The 22,492-nt window shown below is 40.2% G+C and overlaps 1 protein-coding gene across 1 annotated transcript in view; it reads right to left on the bottom strand.

Annotated features, from left to right (window-relative positions):
- The window catches only part of CPNE4 (copine 4), a 624,067-nt gene that overhangs the window by 143,877 nt on the left and 457,698 nt on the right, over positions 1-22,492 (bottom strand). Inside the window, exons 6-7 of the mRNA XM_069565947.1 lie at positions 21,648-21,731; positions 18,429-18,518 (exon numbers count right to left, since the gene is read on the bottom strand). Of these exons, the coding sequence (XP_069422048.1) occupies positions 18,429-18,518; positions 21,648-21,731 (174 nt within the window). The remainder of the gene's footprint in view (positions 1-18,428; positions 18,519-21,647; positions 21,732-22,492) is intronic.

Here is a 22,492-nt window from a genome sequence, read left to right as displayed (position 1 = left end):
AACCACTCAGACATTTCTGAGTGGCTGGGTTTTGATCTGACATCTGAAAGTTAAGAACGTTACAGCCATTCAGAGATGGAGAGGGAGTGAAGGAGGACAGACAGAAATTTCAAGCATATATCAAGTTCCAGAAATGTGAACTAGGGGGCCAATGAATTTAAGGAAAATTATCCATAACCTGGAAACACATTAAGAGTGATGCTGCAAGTCCTTTCAAAGGTATACTGAAGCTTTGTTTAACAGGCCCAAGGATGATTGATTTTCCTACAAGAATGTACCATTGCAAGATTTTGCTATTTATTACTTATTAATTGAGAGCTCAGACTCTGCAAAGTTGATATGTTAAACTTAAATATGATGCAGTGATTTCTATATAACACAGATAACCTTGAAATTTATGATTTGTTGCTGTGAGGAACACTGACCAATTTTATGTTTAGAAATCTTAGTCTAGTCATGTCTAAATAAAAAGACTGTATAAACCCTATTCCTCTTAGAAAATAGTGTATCATCATATTGGTTTCCTCAACAACGAATGAGTTGATCAAAATTTTTGATATCTGATCACTGACAGTCAAATGAGTCATGCTTTTAACTTTTGGAAAATTATATTTTGACAAGACTCTCCATAGCTCAGCCCAGGGCTCTGGGCCAGAGATCAGCCTTAATGAGTATGTGTAGCCATGAAATTGTCTGCATTTTAAAAGGCAAATATTCTATTACTCAGACTCTCCAAGGGGGTTTTTATGTCCACTGCTAACCACAGTAGTATCTCTCAAGACTCCTCATATGCCCTGGCCTTGATTTTTCAAGCAATGTTCTGATGGCTAACTCTGCTTCTTAAAGGTTTAGATAATCAGGAAATGAGTATCTTGTGTGGAGCATGGAGATTACAGTTTTGTTAAATTATTAAACTTTTTATAAATTTGTATATTGGTCTCCTAATACATGCATCTAATTCTAACAGGGGTCACTTCTTCCAGGACCCATCAAGTCTGAGTGGTTGTCTAACAAAAGAAGCTAGAGACAGACCACAGCAGGTGGATAGGGGCCTGGCTAGAGCTGTTTAGCTGAGTGGCCACTCTAGGCAACACGAAAATCATCTCACTTGTTTCTAACTTGTTAGGTAGAGGTGGGGTGATGATCATTCTAGCTTTATCTTCCTCATTGGGATGGACATCTGCAACCTATGTCATGAGTTTAAGGTTACAGGAAGGAAGGAACTCACATGCTCCCAGGGGACAAATACTTTATTTCTTATGATGTCAGTCAATCTGCTCTCCCCTGACAATCGTTTCATGTACTCCCCACAGACAAAATCTTAGCCTTCTCCAACCCTTTTTAAGAAGCCTGAGCACCTTTTAGCAGCTGGGATTTCATGAGCACAGTGACCATGAAAAGATGCTGACACCTTCTCCAGCTCCTGAGAAGGAAGGTCTGTGGGCCCTCAGCACCTGTGAAAAGGTCATTTCTTTAGGCCTCAATAACTCTCTGTAAAAGTTATCCTTCCTCGTAAAAGAGAGCTCTGTTAATGTTTTATTTAAAATTCTATTGAAAAGACTTTTCACAAGAAATGCCCAGGATGGCTGCAAATTGCAATACTTATTTATTTAAACCTACATTCCTCTTTAATGTTTAAAATATTGGAGAGTAGCTGAATGCCCTACAGAAATGGACACAATACAGTGGCCTCTCTGGATGTCAACCCAGTTTACAAAAACTTTCCTATTGACAAGGCTACATTTAAAAGCATTTTCGAAAGTACAAACATGAAAATTGAGATCTTGAGGCAACTTAACTTTTTCAGCTTCAACGCTAACAAAGTGGTACAATGAGCAATGAACAGTGACCTAAATAAACACAAACACACAAGCAAACAAGAGCAACGAGCATAAGGGAAATGCCCATGTCGCCCGCACACGGCATCATTCTTCAGAGCAGGGAGCCCCGTCGGGTTGAATTGTGCCTGAAGGCTGTACAGAGCATCCTCATACTTAGTGCATTCCTTCCTTGCCTTCATTCAGCAACTTGGTCCAGCTGCCTAGTTCTCCCTAAGCATCTTCCCATGAGTTAGTTAGCTATCTTAATTTTCAGTGAAGATGCAGGAATTGATGGGTTAAATAATGTGAGGAGATTGCTTCTCATCAGAGCAATAAATTACAATTTATTGAAATAGATGTTCTGTCTAGTGGGACATGTCCACCTTGGATGAAAAGAGGGCTCCCTCTTTACATGAGAGATCTCACCAGGGCACTGATTAGTGTTTATTTGGTTTTCTTAGTTCAGAACTTCAAAGTATTTTCCAAAGGTAATTTCCTCAAAAATTTTTTTTTAGTTAATTGGAGCATAATCATTGACAATTATCCCCACAAAATAGTTGGGCTAGATTGTGCCAACTCTTCTGCACTTTTCACTCATGTTGCAAGGAAGGACCTTCCCTACACCCCACAAGGGTTTCTGAGAGGGAAAGGGAGGAGTCTGGGGGTCTGAGGAGTTTCCACACCCTCATTCCAGGTTACTGTGTGAGCAAGAGCCACCCTAGGTGCGGTTTGCCAGGTGTGGGTAGCACTCAAATGCTCTTTAGCACAGTAATGCCAAGCAGGTGTTTCACAAGAAGCAAGTTCAAAGTCACATCAGCAGGAAGAAGATTATTTTTTTGCACACATTTTTTTTCCATTGCAGAAAAAGCTAAATAACATAAAATCTACTTTAACCATTTTAAGTACGCAGCTCTGACATTAAGTACATTCACACTGCTGTGTACCCAGCACCACTATCCATCTCCAGACTTTTTCATCTTCCCCACTGAAAATGTATACCCATTAAGTATTAAGCTCTAACTTGCAACGTTCCTTTTTTATGGAAGACCAGATGGTATAGCTTCCTAGGGGAGGAACACAGCACTTTGACAAGGTATTCTCTCTTCTTAGATATTGAGGAAATCAGACTTGATTCCCCATGATGAAAAAATTATATTTGCATTGAAGTACCTACTTTTCACCTGATTTTCAAGACACACATTCCTCCCCATTTGGAATCATTGAAGATTGGGCAGAGAATGTTTCCCATGAACAGTGAGCACTCGACACATGAAGAGGGGAAATTTTCTTCTGGGATGGTGTTCTTTGAGGAAGAAGGAATGGGTTCTCAGGATGGGATGAGTGGATATAGGAAGGCTTCTTGAAGAGAAAGAGAGGAGAGGGTGGAAGGGGATTGCTTTGGCCACATATGGGCAGTGGCTACTTTCTGGATCATCACAGATACATAATATTCCATCACAGAGAGTTTTATTGGACAGAGTCAGACAGATATGATTCTGGTTATGTCTCTTGCAAGTTCTGTGAATGGAGTCAAATGATTTCCCTTTTCCAAGCCTCAGTTTTCTCATCTACAAAATGGGGATATTAAGAGTGTCACCCTGTGGGAAAGCCAGCTCACTAGCCATCAAAAACCACACAAAATCCAACTAGACCACATTTCTTAGCCTCTACTGCAGTTCAGTGTGGCCATTTGACTGAGCTCTAGTCATTGGAATATAGGCAGCAATGCCAAGTGCTGTTTTCACCTAAAACTTCTAGAGAGTGCACTCTCCCCATTTTTTACCTGTTTTCCTGGCAGTGCAAGGAACAGTGAGGCCCTAGAGTATGGAGGAGCCACAAGATAGAAGCAACTTAGGTTCTGAATCACTGCACGGAGGAGAGGCAGACACTGATTAGAAAGTTTTAGTTCTAATTGTTATGTGAGCAAGACATAAGCTTATATTGCATGGAGGCTCTTTGTTACTGCAGCATTATTTAACCTAAGATAATTATAGGGTTAAATGAGATAATTTAAGCAGTGTCCAACATAGCACCTGGGAGCTGGTGGGTGAATGCTCAGTGAATGTTAACCAGAATGATACAGCATGCGAGACTTGGTTTTAAACTAAGGCTGTACTTAGTTTGCTAAGTAATCTTAAGCAATTTTCTCAAACAAAGAGTTTTTAATTACTGATCTATAAAAAGGGAAAAAATGAAAAGGAAAAATATTATAAAAATTAAGAGAATATATAGTTTTTCTCCCATTCAGAAACCTCTATTCCTGCATGATTGAACATTCTTTAAGCTAGCTGTTGCTTTTTCTTGCTGCAGTATTGTATTGATTACAGATCTCAGTAGGGGCAGCCTGCTGGGCTCAGGTGCCATTTACTTAAAGTAGCATTGAGAATTCTTGAGCCAGGGCTGATCCAATACAGAGACACCTTGGTGAGTCGGCAGTCCTCTGGTAATTGCAGGGCATCTAGGTTGAGCAGGCTATCGACAGGCATAAAACCAGCAGCTCTAGAGTCCAAATGTCATCAAGAAAGCACTTACATTTTAACAGATATTGAGACAGATTCACGGGACCCTGAGCCACCCCCAATTTGTCCCTTTCTATTATTAGGTAGGCAGAGAAGGAAGTGAACTTGCTTCCCAACTGCCTGGGAATGTCAGGTTCTTTACTAGAGGGGTTTCCAGCAACACTGAACATAGTGATGAACCTCTCAATTCCAACTTACTCTGTTCTTTTACCAAGAATCAGGAAATGCTGGTGTAAGCCATAGGTTTTCTAATAATTAAAGCCCCTTCTACGAGTTTGGGGCAACTATGGGGCTGAATTGGGGGCTCCTGCCAAGGATTGAGATCCTGAGGTTGGAGCAGGGGTGGGGTTTCTTCCTTTCCAAGCGGTAAGGACTGGGGTTTGTTAAGGATGAAAAAAATATGGCAACGAAATCCAAAGCTTCAGCAACATGTAGGATCCAGGAGTAAGGAGTCACATGGGGGTTGGGAATAAGGGGGGAATGTTTTGGGCAAACTCCAGGAGCATACTCCAGGAGTCCAATCCATTGAGCAGCTGTGTGACAGTCTGGCTCAGAGAATCCAAAGCAAAGACATGGATTTTGTGGAGAAGATGGCCTAGACACACGTGAGAAGAGAGGACAGGCGCAGCTGGATAGAAGCCAAGGACAAATGCTAGGATTGCCTACAGAGGAGGAGCAAATGTTAGCTTTGCAGTGAGGTGGTAGGAAAAACACTGAGCTACCTAACAGAAGTGCCAGGAAGCCAGCTAAGTTTGGAGATTCAGTAAGAAAACAATGTTTATCCATAAAGGCTAGGCAAATGGCCTGCACCAACACTGCTTAGGAAAACCTTTACACTGAAACTTCTGGGACCACTGGGATTCTGATTCCACAGAGCACTTTGCTGACTGACCAGGAATCCAACTTTGAGGTTTTAGGAGGGAGCTTGTGAACATGCTGTTTTAAATCACCCAGGCATGACTGCAGAAGAGGGAGGGCATGAAGAAAGAGCAAGATGAACTGTGGCTGAAGGTGCCATTGTATGGTTGCTTTAGATGTGTGTCCAGGCCTCCTCTCAACCCTCATGGTTTCCTGAGATTCTCACCTCTGCTTTGACTTGGAGGACCTGCTTCTCTTTCTTTTCTGCTACTTATTTCTCCTGGTTCTGTCTTGCTTGTGCCCACCTCACCATGAACTCAGTTAATAACCTGGGTCTCTCTGCTTAATAAGGCTGGGTGGCAAGTTTATATACAAACAACTGGTCCTCATCACCCTAGACTCCTCTTCAAAGCAACTGGCTTCTAACAATTATGTTCAGAGGATGTCTGATAAACTCTCTAGGGGAAAATCTATAAGTTACCTGTACAGTTTGAGCACAAGAAAACAGGACAGGAAATGGCCTCAGGGTCCTTACATGGTATTTGGGTTGTTTTGCATGGTCTTTCCCCCAGTGTTAGGCAAGATTAGGGTGTTAATAATACTTGCTGGTGGTGCCCTTTACCTCACTTCCTCTTTGAGATTCTATTCTGGAAGAATCTATTCTAAATACCAGCAGTGTCTCCTAACAATATATACTAGGTATTAATAATGTGTTGATAAAATCAAAGGAAATGATTCATATCATATTTCACAGGATCAAAGAAACACACATTTATTTTCTTAACAACCACAAGTTGGTAGGAAAGCACTGTGTTATAGCTTCACTGAGAGTATTTTTTCTCCCTTTAGTGGTATAGTGAATAGCTTCTCAGACTTTATTAACTATGTCACATAGAGACATGTCTTTCTATTAAATATTTGAATGATGATAAACATTTTGGTTGGGTAAGAGTAATGGGATATGGATATAATGATATTATAAAATAAGGGTGACTTATTTTATATGAAATACAACAAAACAGAGGCAGTACAATTCAACAAAAAGCATGAAATTTGGCATTTGAATGCATGGGGTTTTGAGCCTGTTTTTCCATCTGTAAAATGAACACATGGAATCTACCTCAAAGTTTGGTTAGAAGTAAATGAAGTGATTTTGATGGTTTTTCCAGTAGTCATGTATGGATGTGAGAGTTGGACTATAAAGAAAGCTGAGTGCCGAAGATTTGATGCTTTTGGACTGTAATGTTGGAGAAGACTCTTCTTTTTTTATTTTTTATTTATTTTTTACCTAAAAAAATATTTTTGGAGGCTAATACTTTACAGTATTGTATTGGTTTTGCCATACATTGACATGAATCCACCATGGGTGTACATGTGTTCCCCATCCTGAACCCTCCTCCCTCCTCCCTCCCCATCCCGTCCCTCTGGGTCATCCCAGTGCACCAGCCCCGAGCACCTTGTATCATGCATCATACCTGGACTGGCGATCCATTTCACATATGATAATATACATGTTTCAATGCCATTCTCCCAAACCATCCTACCCTCACCCTCTCCCACAGAGTCTGAAAGACTGTTCTATACATCCATGTCTCTTTTGCTGTCTCGCATACAGGGTTATTGTTATCATCTTTATAAATACCATATATATGTGTTAGTATACTGTATTGGTGTTTTTTCTTTCTGGCTTACTTCACTCTGTATAATAGGCTCCAGTTTCATCCACCTCATTAGAACGGATTCAAATGTATTCTTTTTAATGGCTGAGTAATATTCCATTGTGTATATGTACCACAGCTTTCTTTTCCATTTGTCTGCTGATGGACATCTAGGTTGCTTCCATGTCCTGGTCATTATAAACAGTGCTGCAAAGAACATTGGGGTACATGTGTCTCTTTTAATTCTGGTTTCCTTGGTGTGTATGCCCAGCAGTGGGATTGCTGGGTCATATTGCAGTTCTGTTTCCAGTTTTTTAAGGAATTGGAGAAGACTCTTGAGAGTCCCTTGGACTGCAAGGAGATCCAACCAGTCCATCCTAAAGGAAATCAGTTCTGAATATTCATTGGAAGGACTGATCCTGAAGCTGGGAAACTCCAGTACTTTGGCCACCTGATGCGAAGAGTTGACTCATTTGAAAAGACCCTGATGCTGGGAAAGATTGAAGGTGGGAGGAGAAGGGGATGACAGAGGATGAGATGTTTGGATGGCATCACCAGCTCGATGGACATGAGTTTGAGTAATCTCTGGGAGTTGGTGATGGACAGGGAGCCCTGGCATGCTACAATCCATGGGGTCACAAAAAGCTGGAGATGACTGAATTACTGAACTGAACAGAACTAATATGCCATTGAAATCATGGATAATTTAATTCAATTGCTAATGTTAAATATATTTCATTGGATAGCTAATATAAAATATGAATTTCATTAAATAACCAATATCAATTATTAAACATATTTCATTAAATAGGTAGTATTAGATATTAAATACATCAGTTCAGTTTTAGGGCTTCACTCCAGGCTTCCCTGTCCATCACTGACTTCCGGACCTTGCTCAAACTCATGTCCATCAAGTAGGTGATCCCATCCAACCATCTCATCCTCTGTTGTCCCCTTATCCTGCCTTCAATCTTTCCCAGCATCAGGGTCTTTTCCAAGGAGTCAGTTCTTTGTATCAGGTGGCCAAAGTATGGAAGCTTCAGTTTCAGCATCAGTCTTCCCAATGAATATTCAGGACTGATTTCCTTTAGGATGGACTGGTTGGATCTCCTTGCAGTCCAAGGGACTCTCAAGAGTCTTCTCCAACACCACAGTTCAAAAGCATCAATTCTTTGGCACTCAGCTTTCTTTGTGGTCCAACTCTCACATCTATACATGACCACTAGAATATTTCTTTAAATAGATAATATTAAGTGTAACCCTAAATCTACTCAGGAAGTGGTGCAAAGTCTTTTACATACTTCAGAAGACATTTCAGCTGGTTGCAGCACTGTCTCTTGAGCTACCAGGAAAGAATCCTCTATGAATCCTACCACAGGTATTTAAGGCTCAGTAGACATGGTTGAGAAAGTTCTAAGTCTCTGACACCTTCACAATTACTTTAGAAAATTAACCTCTCAGAAATAATAGGGAAACACCAGGGGCTCTTCCACTATAGTGATAGATAAGGCTAATGGGTATGCCTTCCACTCTCTACTACTATTTAACGCTGTGTTGGGACCACTGGTCCACACTAATAAAGAAATAAGGAGAATCACTAGGTAAATGAGTAGGGGCAAAACTATCACTATTTCCAGATGAAATATATTTTTAAAACTCCAAAAAAATTACAGAAAATTACTATAAACAACAATAAAACAGTAAAATAGTAATTTGAGAAAATAATTCAATAGCTTTTATGTTTACAAACAATAGTCTGAAGGAGTAATGGAAGAGAAAGAAAGACACACAAACAAACTAGGCATAAACTTAAATATTCTAAACATCTAAGAGGAACACTAAATGCTCTTGCAAATACAAAAGGAGACTTGAATGAACTGGAAGAAAAGTCATGTTCTGAGCTGGGAACACAGCATTAGAGGAGATTTCCTTCACAATTTCAATAAAAATACTATATATTTTTGCCTTCTGGTACTAGTTGCTTATATCAGTAAATCTGGAAAACCCAGCAGTGGCCACAGGAAAAGGTCTATCCTCATTCCAATTCTCAAGAAGGGTAGTACTGTACTAAAGAACGTTCAAACCACTGGATGACTTCACTCATCTCCGATGCTAGTAAGCTTATGCTCAATATCCTTCAGGCTAGGCTTCAGCATTACATGAACCAAAACTTGCAGATGTCCAAGATGGGTTTCAAAAAGAAGAACCAGAGATCAAATTGCCAATATTTGCTGGATCATAGAGAAAGCAAGGGAAATCCAGAAAACATCTACCTTTGTTTCATGGACGGTGCTAAAGCCTTTGACTGTGTGGACAATAACAAACTGTGGAAAACTCTTAAAGAGATGGGAATACCAGACCATCTTACCTGTCTCCTGAGAAACCTATATGCAGGTCAAGAAGCAACTGTTAGAACCCTGTATGGAACAACTGACTGGTTCAGGATTGAGAAAGGAGTATGACAGAGCTGCTTATTGTCACTATGTTTAACTTATACACAGAGCACATGATGAGAAATGCTGGGTTGGATGAGTTATAAGCTGGAATCAAGATCGTTGGGAGAAATATCAACAACCTCAGTGATATGCAGATGATACCACTCTAATGGCAGAAAGTGAAGAGGAACTAAAGAACTTCTTGATGAGAGTAAAGGAGGACAACGAAAAAGCCAGTTTAAAACTAAATATTAAAAAAATAAGATCATGGCATATGGTCCCATCATTTCATGGCAAGTAGAAGGGGAAAGGTGGAAGCAGTGACAGATTTTCTCTTCTTGGTCTCTAAATTCACTGTGGATGGTGACTGCAGTTATTAAATTAGAATACGGTTGCTTCTTGGCAGGAATACTATGCAAAGCTAGACAGTGTGTCACTTTTCTGACAAAGGTCCATATAGCCAAGGCTATGATCTTTCCAGTATTCATGTATGGATGTGAGAACTGGACCACAAAGAAGGCAAAGCACCAAAGATTTGATGCTTTCTAACTTTTGTGCTGGAGAAGACTCTTGAGAGTCCCTTGGACAGCAAGGAGATCAAACCAGTCAATCTAAAAGGAAATCAACACTGAATACTCATTGGAAGGACTGATGATGTAGCTGAAGCTGAAACACTTTGGCCACCTGATGTGAGGAGATGACTCATTGGAAAAGACCCTGTTGCTGGGAAAGATTGAAGGCAGAAGGAGAAGATAGTGACAGAGGATGAGATGGTCAGATGGCATCACCGATTCAATGGGACATGAACTTGGGCAAACTCTGGGAGATGGTGAGGGACAGAGAAGCCTGGCATGCTGCAGTCCCTGAGGTCATGAAGAGTCGGACATGACTAGGTGACTGAACAACTAGTTGCTTATAAATGCAATGAAAGAACTGACTGGAAAGAGTAATAAGAAAATATTCAAGAAAATCCCTAAAAGACAAAGAATACAGAAGTGAGAAAACCTAGTTCTATCAGGTATTAAAATGTGTTACACAACAATTACTTATAAGGGAAGAGAGTAAAAACTAGAAGAAACAGAATAGGAGCTAAGCTTTTCTGAATATATTTTGTAGTTTTGACTTTAGAATCATGTAAGCATTTTATATAATTATAAAACTAATTTTGTTGAAAATTAAATTCTAAAAGGTGAAAGCAAAATTAAACAAAGGAACCGAACAGTTCCATGGGTTAGAGCTTCAACCATGGAGAGGAATTATCTCTAGACTTTAAAGTATGTTTGAGCATCCATAAGGAGATACATATCTTACAGAAAAAATTCAAACTCTTGAATTAAAAAAATTGATACCAGAAAGCAAGGAAACTATTATTTAAAATATATTTAATTGGAAGATAATTGCTTACAAATGTTGTGTTGGTTTCTGTCATACATCAACATGAATCAGCCATAGGTATACATATGTCCCCTCCCTGCCACCCCAGTCCCATCCAAACTACTAAGCTTACATCAAAAGAACTCAAGAGACAATTTGAAGGAGTTTTAATTCATGAAACATAGAAGATATAAGATTTCAAAGGAATAATATTAACTGAAATAGATTGAAACACAAGAATACATTAAAAAATCATGAATTCTTGATAATATGAGGGATCCCATTAGTCACCAATGAAGGATGCTAGAGTAGAAACGTGTTACTCTGAAAATACTTTTTAAAAAAGAAAGAATAAAGCATTTTCCTGTCCTTCTTATACAAATCACACCTCAGGGAACCAAATAGGTGTTGAACTGTTAACCAAACAGTTTTTCTGTAAAGAACTCTAAATAACAAAGAAGGAATAACAGAATTAGAAAACTACCATTTTGGAAAATCTAATGAAATAATGTATGTAGGCAATATGCCTCAGTGACTGTTAAGATCATAAAAGAGTATCATCCTTTGTAAAACATTCTTGCTACAAAACAACCCCTAAATCTGATCAAACCCAGCTAGCTATTTACAGGGTACACACAGAAAAAAAAAAAAAAGGCTGGTTTCTTCAGTAAGTTAGTTGCAAGGATAAAAGGAGAGAGACTGAAAGAGACTGGAAATATTTCAGTCAAATGCAATGCTTGGCCCTTGTTCACATTTCAATGAACAAAACCCAAATTCAGCATTCTTGCCTTGAGGACCCCATGGACAGTATGAAAAGGCAAAAAGATATGACACTGCAAGATAAGCCCCTCAGGTTGGTAGGTGACCAGGATGCTATTGGGGAAGAGCAGAAAAATAACTCCAGAAAGAATGAAGAAGCTGAGCCAAAGCAGAAATGATATCCAGTTGAGGATGTGTCTAGTGATGAAAGTAAATTTTGAAGCTGTAAAGAACAATATTGCATAGGAACCTGGAATGTTAGGTCCATGAATCGAGGTATATTGAACTTGGTCAAACAGGAGATGGCAAGAGTGAGCATCAACATTTTAGGAATCAGTGAATTAAAATGGACAGGAATGGGTGAATTTAATTCAGATGACCATCATGTCTACTACCATGGGTGAGAATCCTTTGGAAGAAATGAGTAGCCTTCATAGTCAACAAGAGTCCAAAATGCACTAATTTGGTGCAATCACAAAAGCAACAGAATGATCTTGGTTTATTTCCAAGCAAAACATTCAACATCACAGTAACCCAAGTCTATGTGCCAACCACTAGTGCCAAAGAAGCTGAAGCTGAATGGTTCTGTGATGACCTGAAAGACTTTCTAGAGCTAACTCCAATAGAAGATGTCTTTTTCATCATAGGGGACTGGAATGCAAAAGTAGGAAGTCAAGAGACACCTGGAATAACGGGCAAGTTTGGTCTTGGAGTGCAAAATGAAGTGGGTCAAAGACTAACAGAGTTTTGCCAATAGAATGCATTGGTCATAGCAAAGACCCTCTTCCAACCACACAAGAAACAACTCTACACAGGGACATCACTAGACAGTTAATACCAAAATCAGATTGATTATATCCTTTGCAGCCGAAGATGGAGAAGCTCTATACAGTCCGCAAAAACAAGACCTGGAGTTGACTGTGGCTCAGATCATGAGCTCCTTATTGTAAAATTCAGACATAATTTGAAGAAAGTAGGGAAAACAACTAAGCCATTCTGGTGTGACCTAAACCAAATGCCTTATACAGTAAAAGTGACAAATAGATTCAAGGGATTAGCTCTGATAGAGTGCCTGAAGAACTATGGACAGAGGTTTGTACAGGAGGCAGTGACCAAAACCATCCCCAAGAAAAAGAAATGCAAAAAGGCAAAATGGTTGTCTGAGGAAGCCTTACAAATAGCTGAGAAAAGAAGACAAGCAAAAGGCCAAGGAAAAAAAGGAAAGATATACACAACTGAATGCAGAGTTCCAGAGAATAGCAAGGAGAGATAAGGCCTTCTTAAGTGAACAATGCAAAGAAATAGAGAAAACGATAGGATGGGAAAAATTGGAGATACCAAGGGAACATTTCATGCACAGATGGGCACAATAAAGGACAGAAATGGTAAGGACCTAACAGAAGCAGAAGAGATTAAGAAGAAGTGGCAAGAATACACAGGAAAAACTGTATAAGAAAGGTCTTAATGACCCAGATAACCAGGATGGTTTGGCCACTCACCTAGAGCCAGACAGGCTATAGTGTGAAGTCAAGTGGTCTTAGGAAGCATTACTATGAACAAAGATAGTGGAGGTGATGGAATTCCAACTGAGGTTTGGTATTTCAAATACCAAAAAATGATGCTGTTAGAGTGCTGCACTCAATGGAAAACTCAGCAGTGGTCACAGGACTGGAAAAGGTCAGTTTTCATTCCAGTCCCAAAGAAGGGCAATGCCAAAGGATGTTCAAACTACTACACAACTGCACTCATTTAACATGCTAGCAAGGTAATTCTCAAAATCCTTCAAGCCAGCCTTCAACAGTACATGAACTGAGAACTTCCAGTTGTACAAGCTGGGTTTAGAAAAGGCAAAGGAACCAGAGATCAAATTGCCTACATCTGTTCAATCATATATAAAGGAAGAGAATTCCAGAAAAAAGTACTTCTGCTTTATTGACTATGCAAATGTCTTTGATTATGTGGATTACAACAAACTGGAAAATTCTTAAAGAGATGGGAATGCCTGACCACCTTACCTGTCTCCTGTGAAATCTGTATGCAGGACAAGAAGCTACAGTTAGAACTGGACATGGAACAACAGATTGGTTCAAAATTGGGAAAGGAGTATATCAAGGCTATTGTCACCCTGCTTATTTAACTTCTTTGTAGATTACATCATGTGAAATGCTGGGCTGAATGAGTCACAAGCTGGAATCAGCGTTGCCAGGAGAAATATCAATAACCTCAGATATACGGATGATACAACCTTTATGACAGAAAGTGAAGAGGAAATAAAGAACCTCTTGATGAATGTGAAAGAGGAGAGTGAAAAATATTGGCTAAAACTCAACATTCAAAAAACTAAGATCATGGTATCCAGCCCCACCAATTCATGGCAAATAGGGAAACAATGGAAATAGTGATAGACTTTATTATCTTGGACTCCAAAATCACTGCAGATGGTGATTGCAGCAATGAAATTAAAGATACTTGCACCTTGGAAGAAAAGCTATGACATACCTAGACAGCATATTAAAAAGCAGAGACATCACTTTGTTGCCAAATTTCTGTATAGTCAGAGCTGTGGCTTTTCCAGTAGTCATGTATGGATGTGAGAGTTGGACCATAAAGAAGGGTGAGCACCAAAGAATTGATGCCTTCAAAGTGTGGTGCTGGGGAAGTCTCTTGAGAGTCCCCTGGACTGCAAGGAGATCAAACCAGTCAATCCTAAAGGAAATCAACATTGAATATTCATTGGAAAGATTGATGCTAAAGCTCCAATACTTTGGCCACCTGATGTGAAGAGCCAACTCGTTGTAAAGACCCTGATGCTGGGAAAGATTGAGGATGAGAGGAATATAGTTGAGTAACAATGTTATAATAGTTTCAGGTGGACAGCAAAGGGATTTAGCCGTAGGTATACATGTATCGCAAAGAGTCAGACACGACTGAGTGACTGAACTGAACTGAACTGATACATGTATCCAATCTCTCTCAAACTTCCCTCCTATCCAGCCTGCCACATAACATTGATCAGAATTCCTTGTGCTATACAGTAGGTCATTGTTGGTTATCTATTTTAAATATAATAGTGTGTACACGTCCATGTACATGTCCATTCCAAACTCCCTAACTATCCCTACCCCCTATTCTTCTTATCTGGCAACCATAAATTCATTCTCTAAGTCTATGAGTCTTTCTGTTTTGTAAATAAGTTCATTTGTATCATTTCTTATTAGATTCTGCATAAAGAGGTGTCATACAATAGTTCTCCTTCTCTGTCTCACTTACTTCACTCAGCATGATAATCTCCAGGCATTTCCATGTTACTACAAATGGCATTATTTCTTTTTTTTTTTAGGTTGAGTAGTATTCCATTGTATATATGTAACACATCTTTTTTATCCATTCCTCTGTTGATGGACATTAAGTTTGTATCCATGTCTTGGCTATTGTAAACAGATAACTGACTACTTTTACAGATGTTTAAAAATTTTCATAATAAATAAATAAAAACATCAATTTCTGAAAAATACTTATTTGTTTAAAAAATTTTCCCCACAAAGGAGGAATAGGAAAAATAAAACAAAAGAAAGCCCTGGTTTTACTTCAACTTGGTGTTACCGTGACCCTGAATAAATGAGAGCTAAAGATATCAAGTCTCATTTGGGACCAAGATCTCATTGTTAGAATTTTGCTAAGACTGAGAATATAAATGGACAGAGGGCTTAAATTTTTTTTAATTTAAAAGTTCACTTTCTATTTTATTTTATTTTTAAATTTTGTGGTGGCAAGGAGGTGCTGCCTTCCAAGATGACATATGACACCATTTTATATTAGGGAAAGCTAAAGGGGAACAACACTATGAGAATTTCACAATGGCATTTGTGACAAAATAATGAATACAAATAAAGAATAACATAGGAAGTCTCTCCTGCCTCTCAAAAAAGCTACAGGTGAGTGATGATATTGGGTTTGTCACCTAGGGAGCTCAGCATACCTGGGTATCCCCTCTCGCCCAATGAGGTGCTATCAACCTTTTAGCACCTCCCTGTTCTCCACCCATTCCCTCTAGAAACAGCTACTGTGTGTACCCTGTGCCAAGCACTGGGCTGGGTGCGTGGATATGCATGAAAAGAAACATGGTTCTCATCCTGCAGGAGCAAACCAGGAAGAATGAGCCACCTGCTCAGGAAAGAGAGATGGAAACAGAAATGTTCTAAACAAGTGGAGAGGTGTCTCCCTGAGGTGGATGCAGAGAACTGGAGGGCACCCATAGAAGCAAAAGACATTAGGGAAGGTTTCTGGAAGTGGAGGGATATTGAAGAGATCTGAAAGAAAGTAGCAGATGATGATAATCCAAGAAAAGTAGAAGAATGAGGAAAACATCCCAGCTAGGGAGAGGCATGTGTCAAGTCCTGAAGGCTTGGGGAGGGCAGGGTGGGCATGAATGCTGGGTGGAGAAAAGACTGGAGGGGAGACTGGATGGTGGAAAGTGGTGGGGGGCACTGAGTTGAGGAAGGGCTATAATGAAGGAGCAAATGTCTGTACCAGGGTTCTCAGTGTGGTCTGGGACCAGCAACATAACATCACCCAGGAAGTTGGAGAATGCAAATTCTCAGGCTCAATCCACACCTGCTTGTTCAGAAACCCTGTGGGTAATGCCCAATAATCTGTTTTAACCAGTCTTCTAGGTGATTCTCTAAACAATTTTACCCTCCACGGGACATTTAGTAATGTCTGAATATAATTTGGGCTGTATGACTGATGGGGGTAAAGTACTACTACTAGTGTTTAGTAGCCTGGGATGCTGCCAAACGTCCTACAATGCACAGGATAACCCCTTCCCCTGCCCCCCCGACAAAAAAGCCCCAAATGTCAATGGTGTAGCTGTTGAGAAATCCTGATCCTCTGTTTCTCTGTCGGTGTCTTCCTTCCTTCCTTCTTGTCTCTCTTTTATTTGCACTTGTCCCTACAGACAGACAGCAGAGCACTCAAAAACCACAAAATGCTCCTTTTCCACATATTTGTTATTTACTCAGTTACAGATAACATCTCCTTTTATTGACTTAGCAATGCCCCATGACTAAGTTGACCTGTGGTTTATATAGGCATTATCTTATTTTTGTCCCAAAGGGTCCATTTCTCTTCCTGGGAGTGGGATGTGGTGGCTCAGAGTATAGGTGACAGTCCCCACCTCAGACCTGAAGCTGTAGGTCTTGGCTACCCTGCATATGAGCTTATACCTGAGGGCCAAATAACCAGGAGTCTTGATTTTGGCATGAAAGACAGTTGCAGTGAAAGTGGAGGCTTCCACAAGAGATATCAGGGATAACTCTGAACTCTTCATCCAGATCACAGAAGTAAGCAAGTCCACAGATAGCACAAAGTCCAAACAATGTTTTTAGGCATAGATGTAAAGTCACATGAAGAGTCTGAGAGTAACCGACAGATAGAATTCTGATAGGAAGGGTAACATTGACAAATCCAATAATTATATCCACTAGAAGAAGTTTACAGGGCAAAAAGAGTAAGGAAAGTGTAAAGTTACAAATATAGGCATTGGCAGTGCCCATCCAACACTTTCCAGGGGAGCTGGTGCCCCCAATATGAATGTTTAGTCTGCTTATTATTATTCCACCATGGTGGTAGGTGTCCCAGGCTTTTAAAGTCTGAAGCCATTAACCATTTCCATTATCCAGCTTCTTTGGCTCTGTTTTCAGGCTCTCACACACTCCCTAATAACTGTCTTCCCCATAGTTAACCCACATGGAGAAAATGACCTGGTAAAGCTGATAACGAATATCGAGTCTGCCTGAGGGCCATGTTTTTCACTAAACATGAACCAGCTGATCTTTTGGTTTATAGCTCTGGCCTCTATTGAATCTACGTAGTCATCCTGATTGACAGAATAACCTCTGGGACACTGACAACATGGAGCTTCTGGACTTCTAAGGTAGAGTGAGAGCCAGACCAAGGACCATAAGGAACGCCTCTGGGCATCTGCTTCTGGCACTTGGCCTATTGTCCTCTTTGGTCATCCTGATTGTCATAACGCATCTTTTCTTCCAACTTCTACATTCCCAAGATACTCAAAAACCATGTGTGGTAGATTGAAAAAAGTGACCACCATACTCTGCAGCTCCTTCCGCCAAGAAGTGGAGTCCATGTCCTATTTCCTCATCCCTGAATCTGAGATGGCCATGTGACTGGCCAGAAGAACACAGAGGAAGTGACCTCATGTGAGTCTGAGATTGGGCCTCAAGACATGCGCATCTTCTGTCCTGGATCCTTTAGACCTTAAAGTTGTTGAGTGCATCAGTCCAAGCTAACCCGCTGAATGATGAGAAACAAATGTCCCCACCACCTTGATCATTCCAGAGGATAGCCAGACAAACCCCAGGAAGAGAGGCATTCTGCTTGGTATGGCTGACTGCATATACATGAGGAAGTCCACCCAAGACCAAGAGAAGACCCTCTTGTGGCATGGTGTATGTGTGCTCAATCATGTCCAACTCTTTGTGACCCTATAGACTGTAGCCCACCAGACTCCTCTGTTCATGAGATTTTCTAGGCAAAAAATATTGGAGTGGGTTGCCATTGCCTTTCTCCAGAAGAGCCTCTTAGGTGAACTCAGCTTGCCAATGCACAGAATCATAAGCTAAATAAATGGCTATAGTTTTAAATATTAAGTTTTGGAGTAGTATTTTATGTAGCAGTAGATAACTGACAACAACAGTATTTGTGTTTATAATAACTCCTAATTAGTCCTTGAACTTATTGCCACATTTCTCTCCAAGAAGCCATGGGATTTGCCTCTCAACCTAACACAACTGGGATTTATCTTTTATTATCTCAGGAGCCTCAAAGGGTCTAGCAGAAGGAAACTCCTTGTTTTTTTCATCAAGATGCTAAGAGATCTAGGTAAAAGCTACAGAAAATTTTGAGTCTGCCAACATTCACTTGAAGAGAAACAGGAGGATTAAATATGTAAAACTGCATTTCTTAGACAGACAGATTTCTGACCTTCAGCCGGCGGTCGGGATCTCCACTGCATAGAGAGTTTACAGATACTTTGAATGATTTCCAGGCTGGGCTTAAGTTATTCATCACAACCTGAGGAAAAAAGAAAGGAGTGGTGGGTGGGAGAGGAAATGCTTGACATTTTTACTTTCAACATAAAAACTACTTGAGAAGCACTGAAAGCTTGAGAAGCTTATGAAACGGACAATTGTCTGAAACAGGTGCCTTAAGGAAAACTTGAAGTAGTAAACCTCTGAAAGGTGCTCACTAAGTGAACATTATGGGCAGAACTCCTGTGATCACTAGCCTGGCGGTTGTTTTGTGAATAATAACAATAATATTGTACAGTATGTGGGTGTTGGAGATGACCCCTTCTATATCAAAAGAGGGTAGGATTAAGGAGATGGGCTGCCTCTGCCTCTGATAAAGGATCTCCCATTCTGTAGGTCAGTGCTCTGGCATAAATTCCCTTCTACTGAGGTCAGCATACATAAAGCCTATAGGTGGGAAATTCTATTGCTGAAGTTTAGTGGTCTTTGGTGACTCGTGACCTTGGTTAGATCAGATTGCAAGTCAGAAGAAAAATCCTAGGAGTATGCTTGGAAGGCATGAAGGCAGATCTTCAGGATTTCAGGATCACAAACTAAGACTATAATGGGGTGTAATCTTTTTAAAAGCAGTTTACTAATCATGAACTTGGTTAAATCCTTCCTGAGGGTCCATTTGAGTCAAGTCTTGTTCTGCCATCAAATGATTCAAATAATTTGGTTTGGGTTAGAATGTGTGAGTATTTGCTCTCTGGGCTTCCCTGGTGGCTCAGAGGTTAAAGTTTCTGCCTGGAATGCAGGAGACCCGAGTTCGATCCCTGAGTCAGGAAGATTCCCCTGGAGAAGGAAATGGCAGCCCACTCCAGTACTCTTGCTTGGAGAATCCCATGGGGGAGGAGCCTGGTGGGCTACAGTCCATGGGGTCGCAAAGAGTCGGACACGACTAAGCGACTTCACTCACTCACTCAATCACTCATTTGCTCTGTATCTAGGATTGTACTGTATGCTCTGGGGTGGGTCCCAAAGTGTGATTCTTGGAACTGCAGGAACTTGTTAAATGCAAATTCCCAGATTCCAACCAGATATACTGACAGAAACTCCCTAGCTGGGTCATCAGGTGATCCTGGTGCATGATATTTGAGAACCACTGTTCCAGGGGACATACAAATGAAGTTAAATGGAATTCTGTCATATTGATTTCTCTTCATAAGAAGTTTTTAGTTAGCAGAAATCTTAGTATTGTAAAAAAAATTAATTCTCTATCCAACATAATTATTTTATAAGTGATTCCCTCTTCTTCTGAATTCCTCAATATAATGATGAATTATTGAGTATACTGTAGGCTCATTATTAAATTTCCTATAGTGCATTAAAGAGTAGAAAAATTATGTTCCTGTGTGACTTTGCTTTTTGTTCTCATTCCTTGAATGATCAAAGTGATAGTGAGAAGAAAAGTTAGATAAAATTATTTTGGTTAAATCTCTCACCTTTATAGAAATATTAAGAGTGAAGTTGCTTCACTGCAACATTTATATAAAACTCAATAGCAAATCAAAATTTCTACTAGAAATTTCCTCTGAAATTAAAATCTGTATGTGTGTATGCACACATGTGCTTACCCAGGGAGAATAGTATTGCCTGGTTATTTTATATCTATTGAGTAAGAAAGAGGAAAAAGCAATGTTATGTTGACTGATTCACTGGAAAACTTTACAGTCACATTTCTTGTGAGACTCCAGGATCCCCTCACAATGGGGTATGGGGAAGTGTTAGAGACTCTGTGAACAGGGGAATTTACCAGCGTTAAAACTGAAAGGAGGGATGCCGTCAGGAGAGAAGTCTGATATGATGCCACCCCTCTTACTTGTCCCTGTACATTCAAGTCCCTGTACACTGGTTGGGCAAAGGCGTGAATGGGTACGACTTCTGATTCTCTCCAATATTTAGTTACTTCTTCTGAAAGAACTTTGTTCCATCAAAGGAATCTTTATGTGGGGAAAAAGTTCTACTTGGTGGTGGTTATGAGGTGCCACTCAGGGTAACTATCCATTTGAAACTATTCCCTAGGGAATAGTTTGTGACTGTTCAAAGAGTCACATTGTGCTATTACAGGAAGTGGACATACTATGCATATTCAACTCCATTCATGTATTCATTCTTTTTTTTTTCTTGTATTCATTCTTTTATTAAATGCTAACCATGTACCAATGACATTCACAGACTAGCCTGTCCAAGACTATTCAGTTTTCGCTTACCCTAAATATGACATGTTCCCCTAATGCTACGTGCAGCTCTACCACTTCAGGAAAAAGGAACTGGATTTCCAGTGTGAGGTGTGGGGACACAGCACCCCGCTATAATCCTCTAGGAGACATGACAGTTCCTTCTTCCTTTACTGTACACCGCAAGCACAGCAGTTCTCTCAGCTCTAAGCCATTCCTCCGTATCAATGCACTTCTCACCCCAACAAGTCTCTCTCTTGAACTAGCTTATATGGAAAATAAAATACAAAGTGGAGTCTAGGGTTGGTTGGTAAATGGGTGTGTGGTCACGGGCAGTGGTGGGTGGGATACTGAAGGATGAGGTTCACAGACATGTGGAGAGAAGGTGGCAGTATGAGAGGGAGATGCAGCCAGATCAAGTGCCTGCTGACACAGGGCAGCTGTTCATATGCAGACCTGACTGTGTGTGCATTTCCCTGGGGAGGCTGATTGGCTTCTCAAATTACAGCAAAGCTCGGGGTCAAACACACACAATTCAAACCTTAGCTCTACTTCTTGCTCACTGTGAGAAGTGGAAGGTGAATTAACCTCCTCAAAGTTCAGCTTCTTCATCTGTAATGTGGGGTAATAATAGCCATGTCAAGGCATAGTTGTGAGAAGTAAATAAAATGATGTATGTAAAATCACTCAGTGGATTGCTTGGTACCTAGTCACACTCATCAAATGTTGACTAGGATTCATATTTTTATTATTAATAAGTTGCTGGCTTTCTGTATTAAAGGTCAATAGTGGAGAATACGTGTGAGTCTCCTCTTATAACACCCACATTCAGAATAAAGAGAGGACTAGGAAGACCCCAGGTCTTGGGGGAGACCTACAGACATTAAGAAAGGTAAAGTCAGTGTATCATCTAAAGGAAACAAGATGGCAAAACTGAAGATGGCACTTCTCACCTCAGTTCGGTGCACAAGCTGCTGAGTTGCATCATCATTCATTCGAAAAATTTCCAGAAATGGGTCAGATTTACTGAAGAAATCCTAAAATAGATAAGCAAAAATGAGTTTTTTTCTCTCCTCCTTGCACAAACACATTTGATCCAGCCCTGGATAAAATACCCCTGAATTTGACCCTTCCTTGCTTTAGTCTTCATCACCTTTGGCTAGAAGGAGCTGTATCTGAACCCTCAAGTCCTTTGAGAAGAAAGGACTTGGTTGATTGAAGTCCCAAGCAGTCTTCAAAGATCAGCTCAAATGCCAGGTCTCTAAGAAGCAGTGTATCTGCTGTCTTAAACAGGTTGTTCCTAGTTATTGTAAAGCCTGTGTCTGATGTGTGAAATGGAGTATTTCCTGCCATAATAAACATGGATGTCACAGTCATCAGCTATTCTGAGCCTCCAAACTTAATTTCTGGGCCCAGAGGGAACCAAGGAAGAGCAATGCCTCCAATCTGGCAGCCATTAAGCTGCTGCCACAAGCTGCCCCCACTCCCTATGGTGAATGAGGAACTAAGGATGTGAAAAATCAAGTTGCAGGATGCTGGCCCCAATAGCTGAGATGCATATTAAAGGAATGACTTCAGTTAAGTCTAGACTCTTGCATCTTCCTATACATAGAAAAGCACTAAATTTCTTAACTCAAATATCTAAAGAAATATGTCCTTAATAAATTATAAGGAAATAATTTTCCTTAATTAACAATAATCTTCCTTGTTCAGACTACCTGCCCCTTGTTGAAAACTTCTTTATAACCTGACTTGCTATCCTGCCTGCCTCCATCTCCCAGGGTCATGTGAGATGCTG

Source organism: Ovis canadensis, chromosome 1, assembly GCF_042477335.2.
Source record: "Ovis canadensis isolate MfBH-ARS-UI-01 breed Bighorn chromosome 1, ARS-UI_OviCan_v2, whole genome shotgun sequence".
NCBI classification, from domain to species: domain Eukaryota; kingdom Metazoa; phylum Chordata; class Mammalia; order Artiodactyla; family Bovidae; genus Ovis; species Ovis canadensis.
Note: the sequence above shows the minus strand (reverse complement) of the source record. Positions and strands in the feature narration are given on the sequence as shown.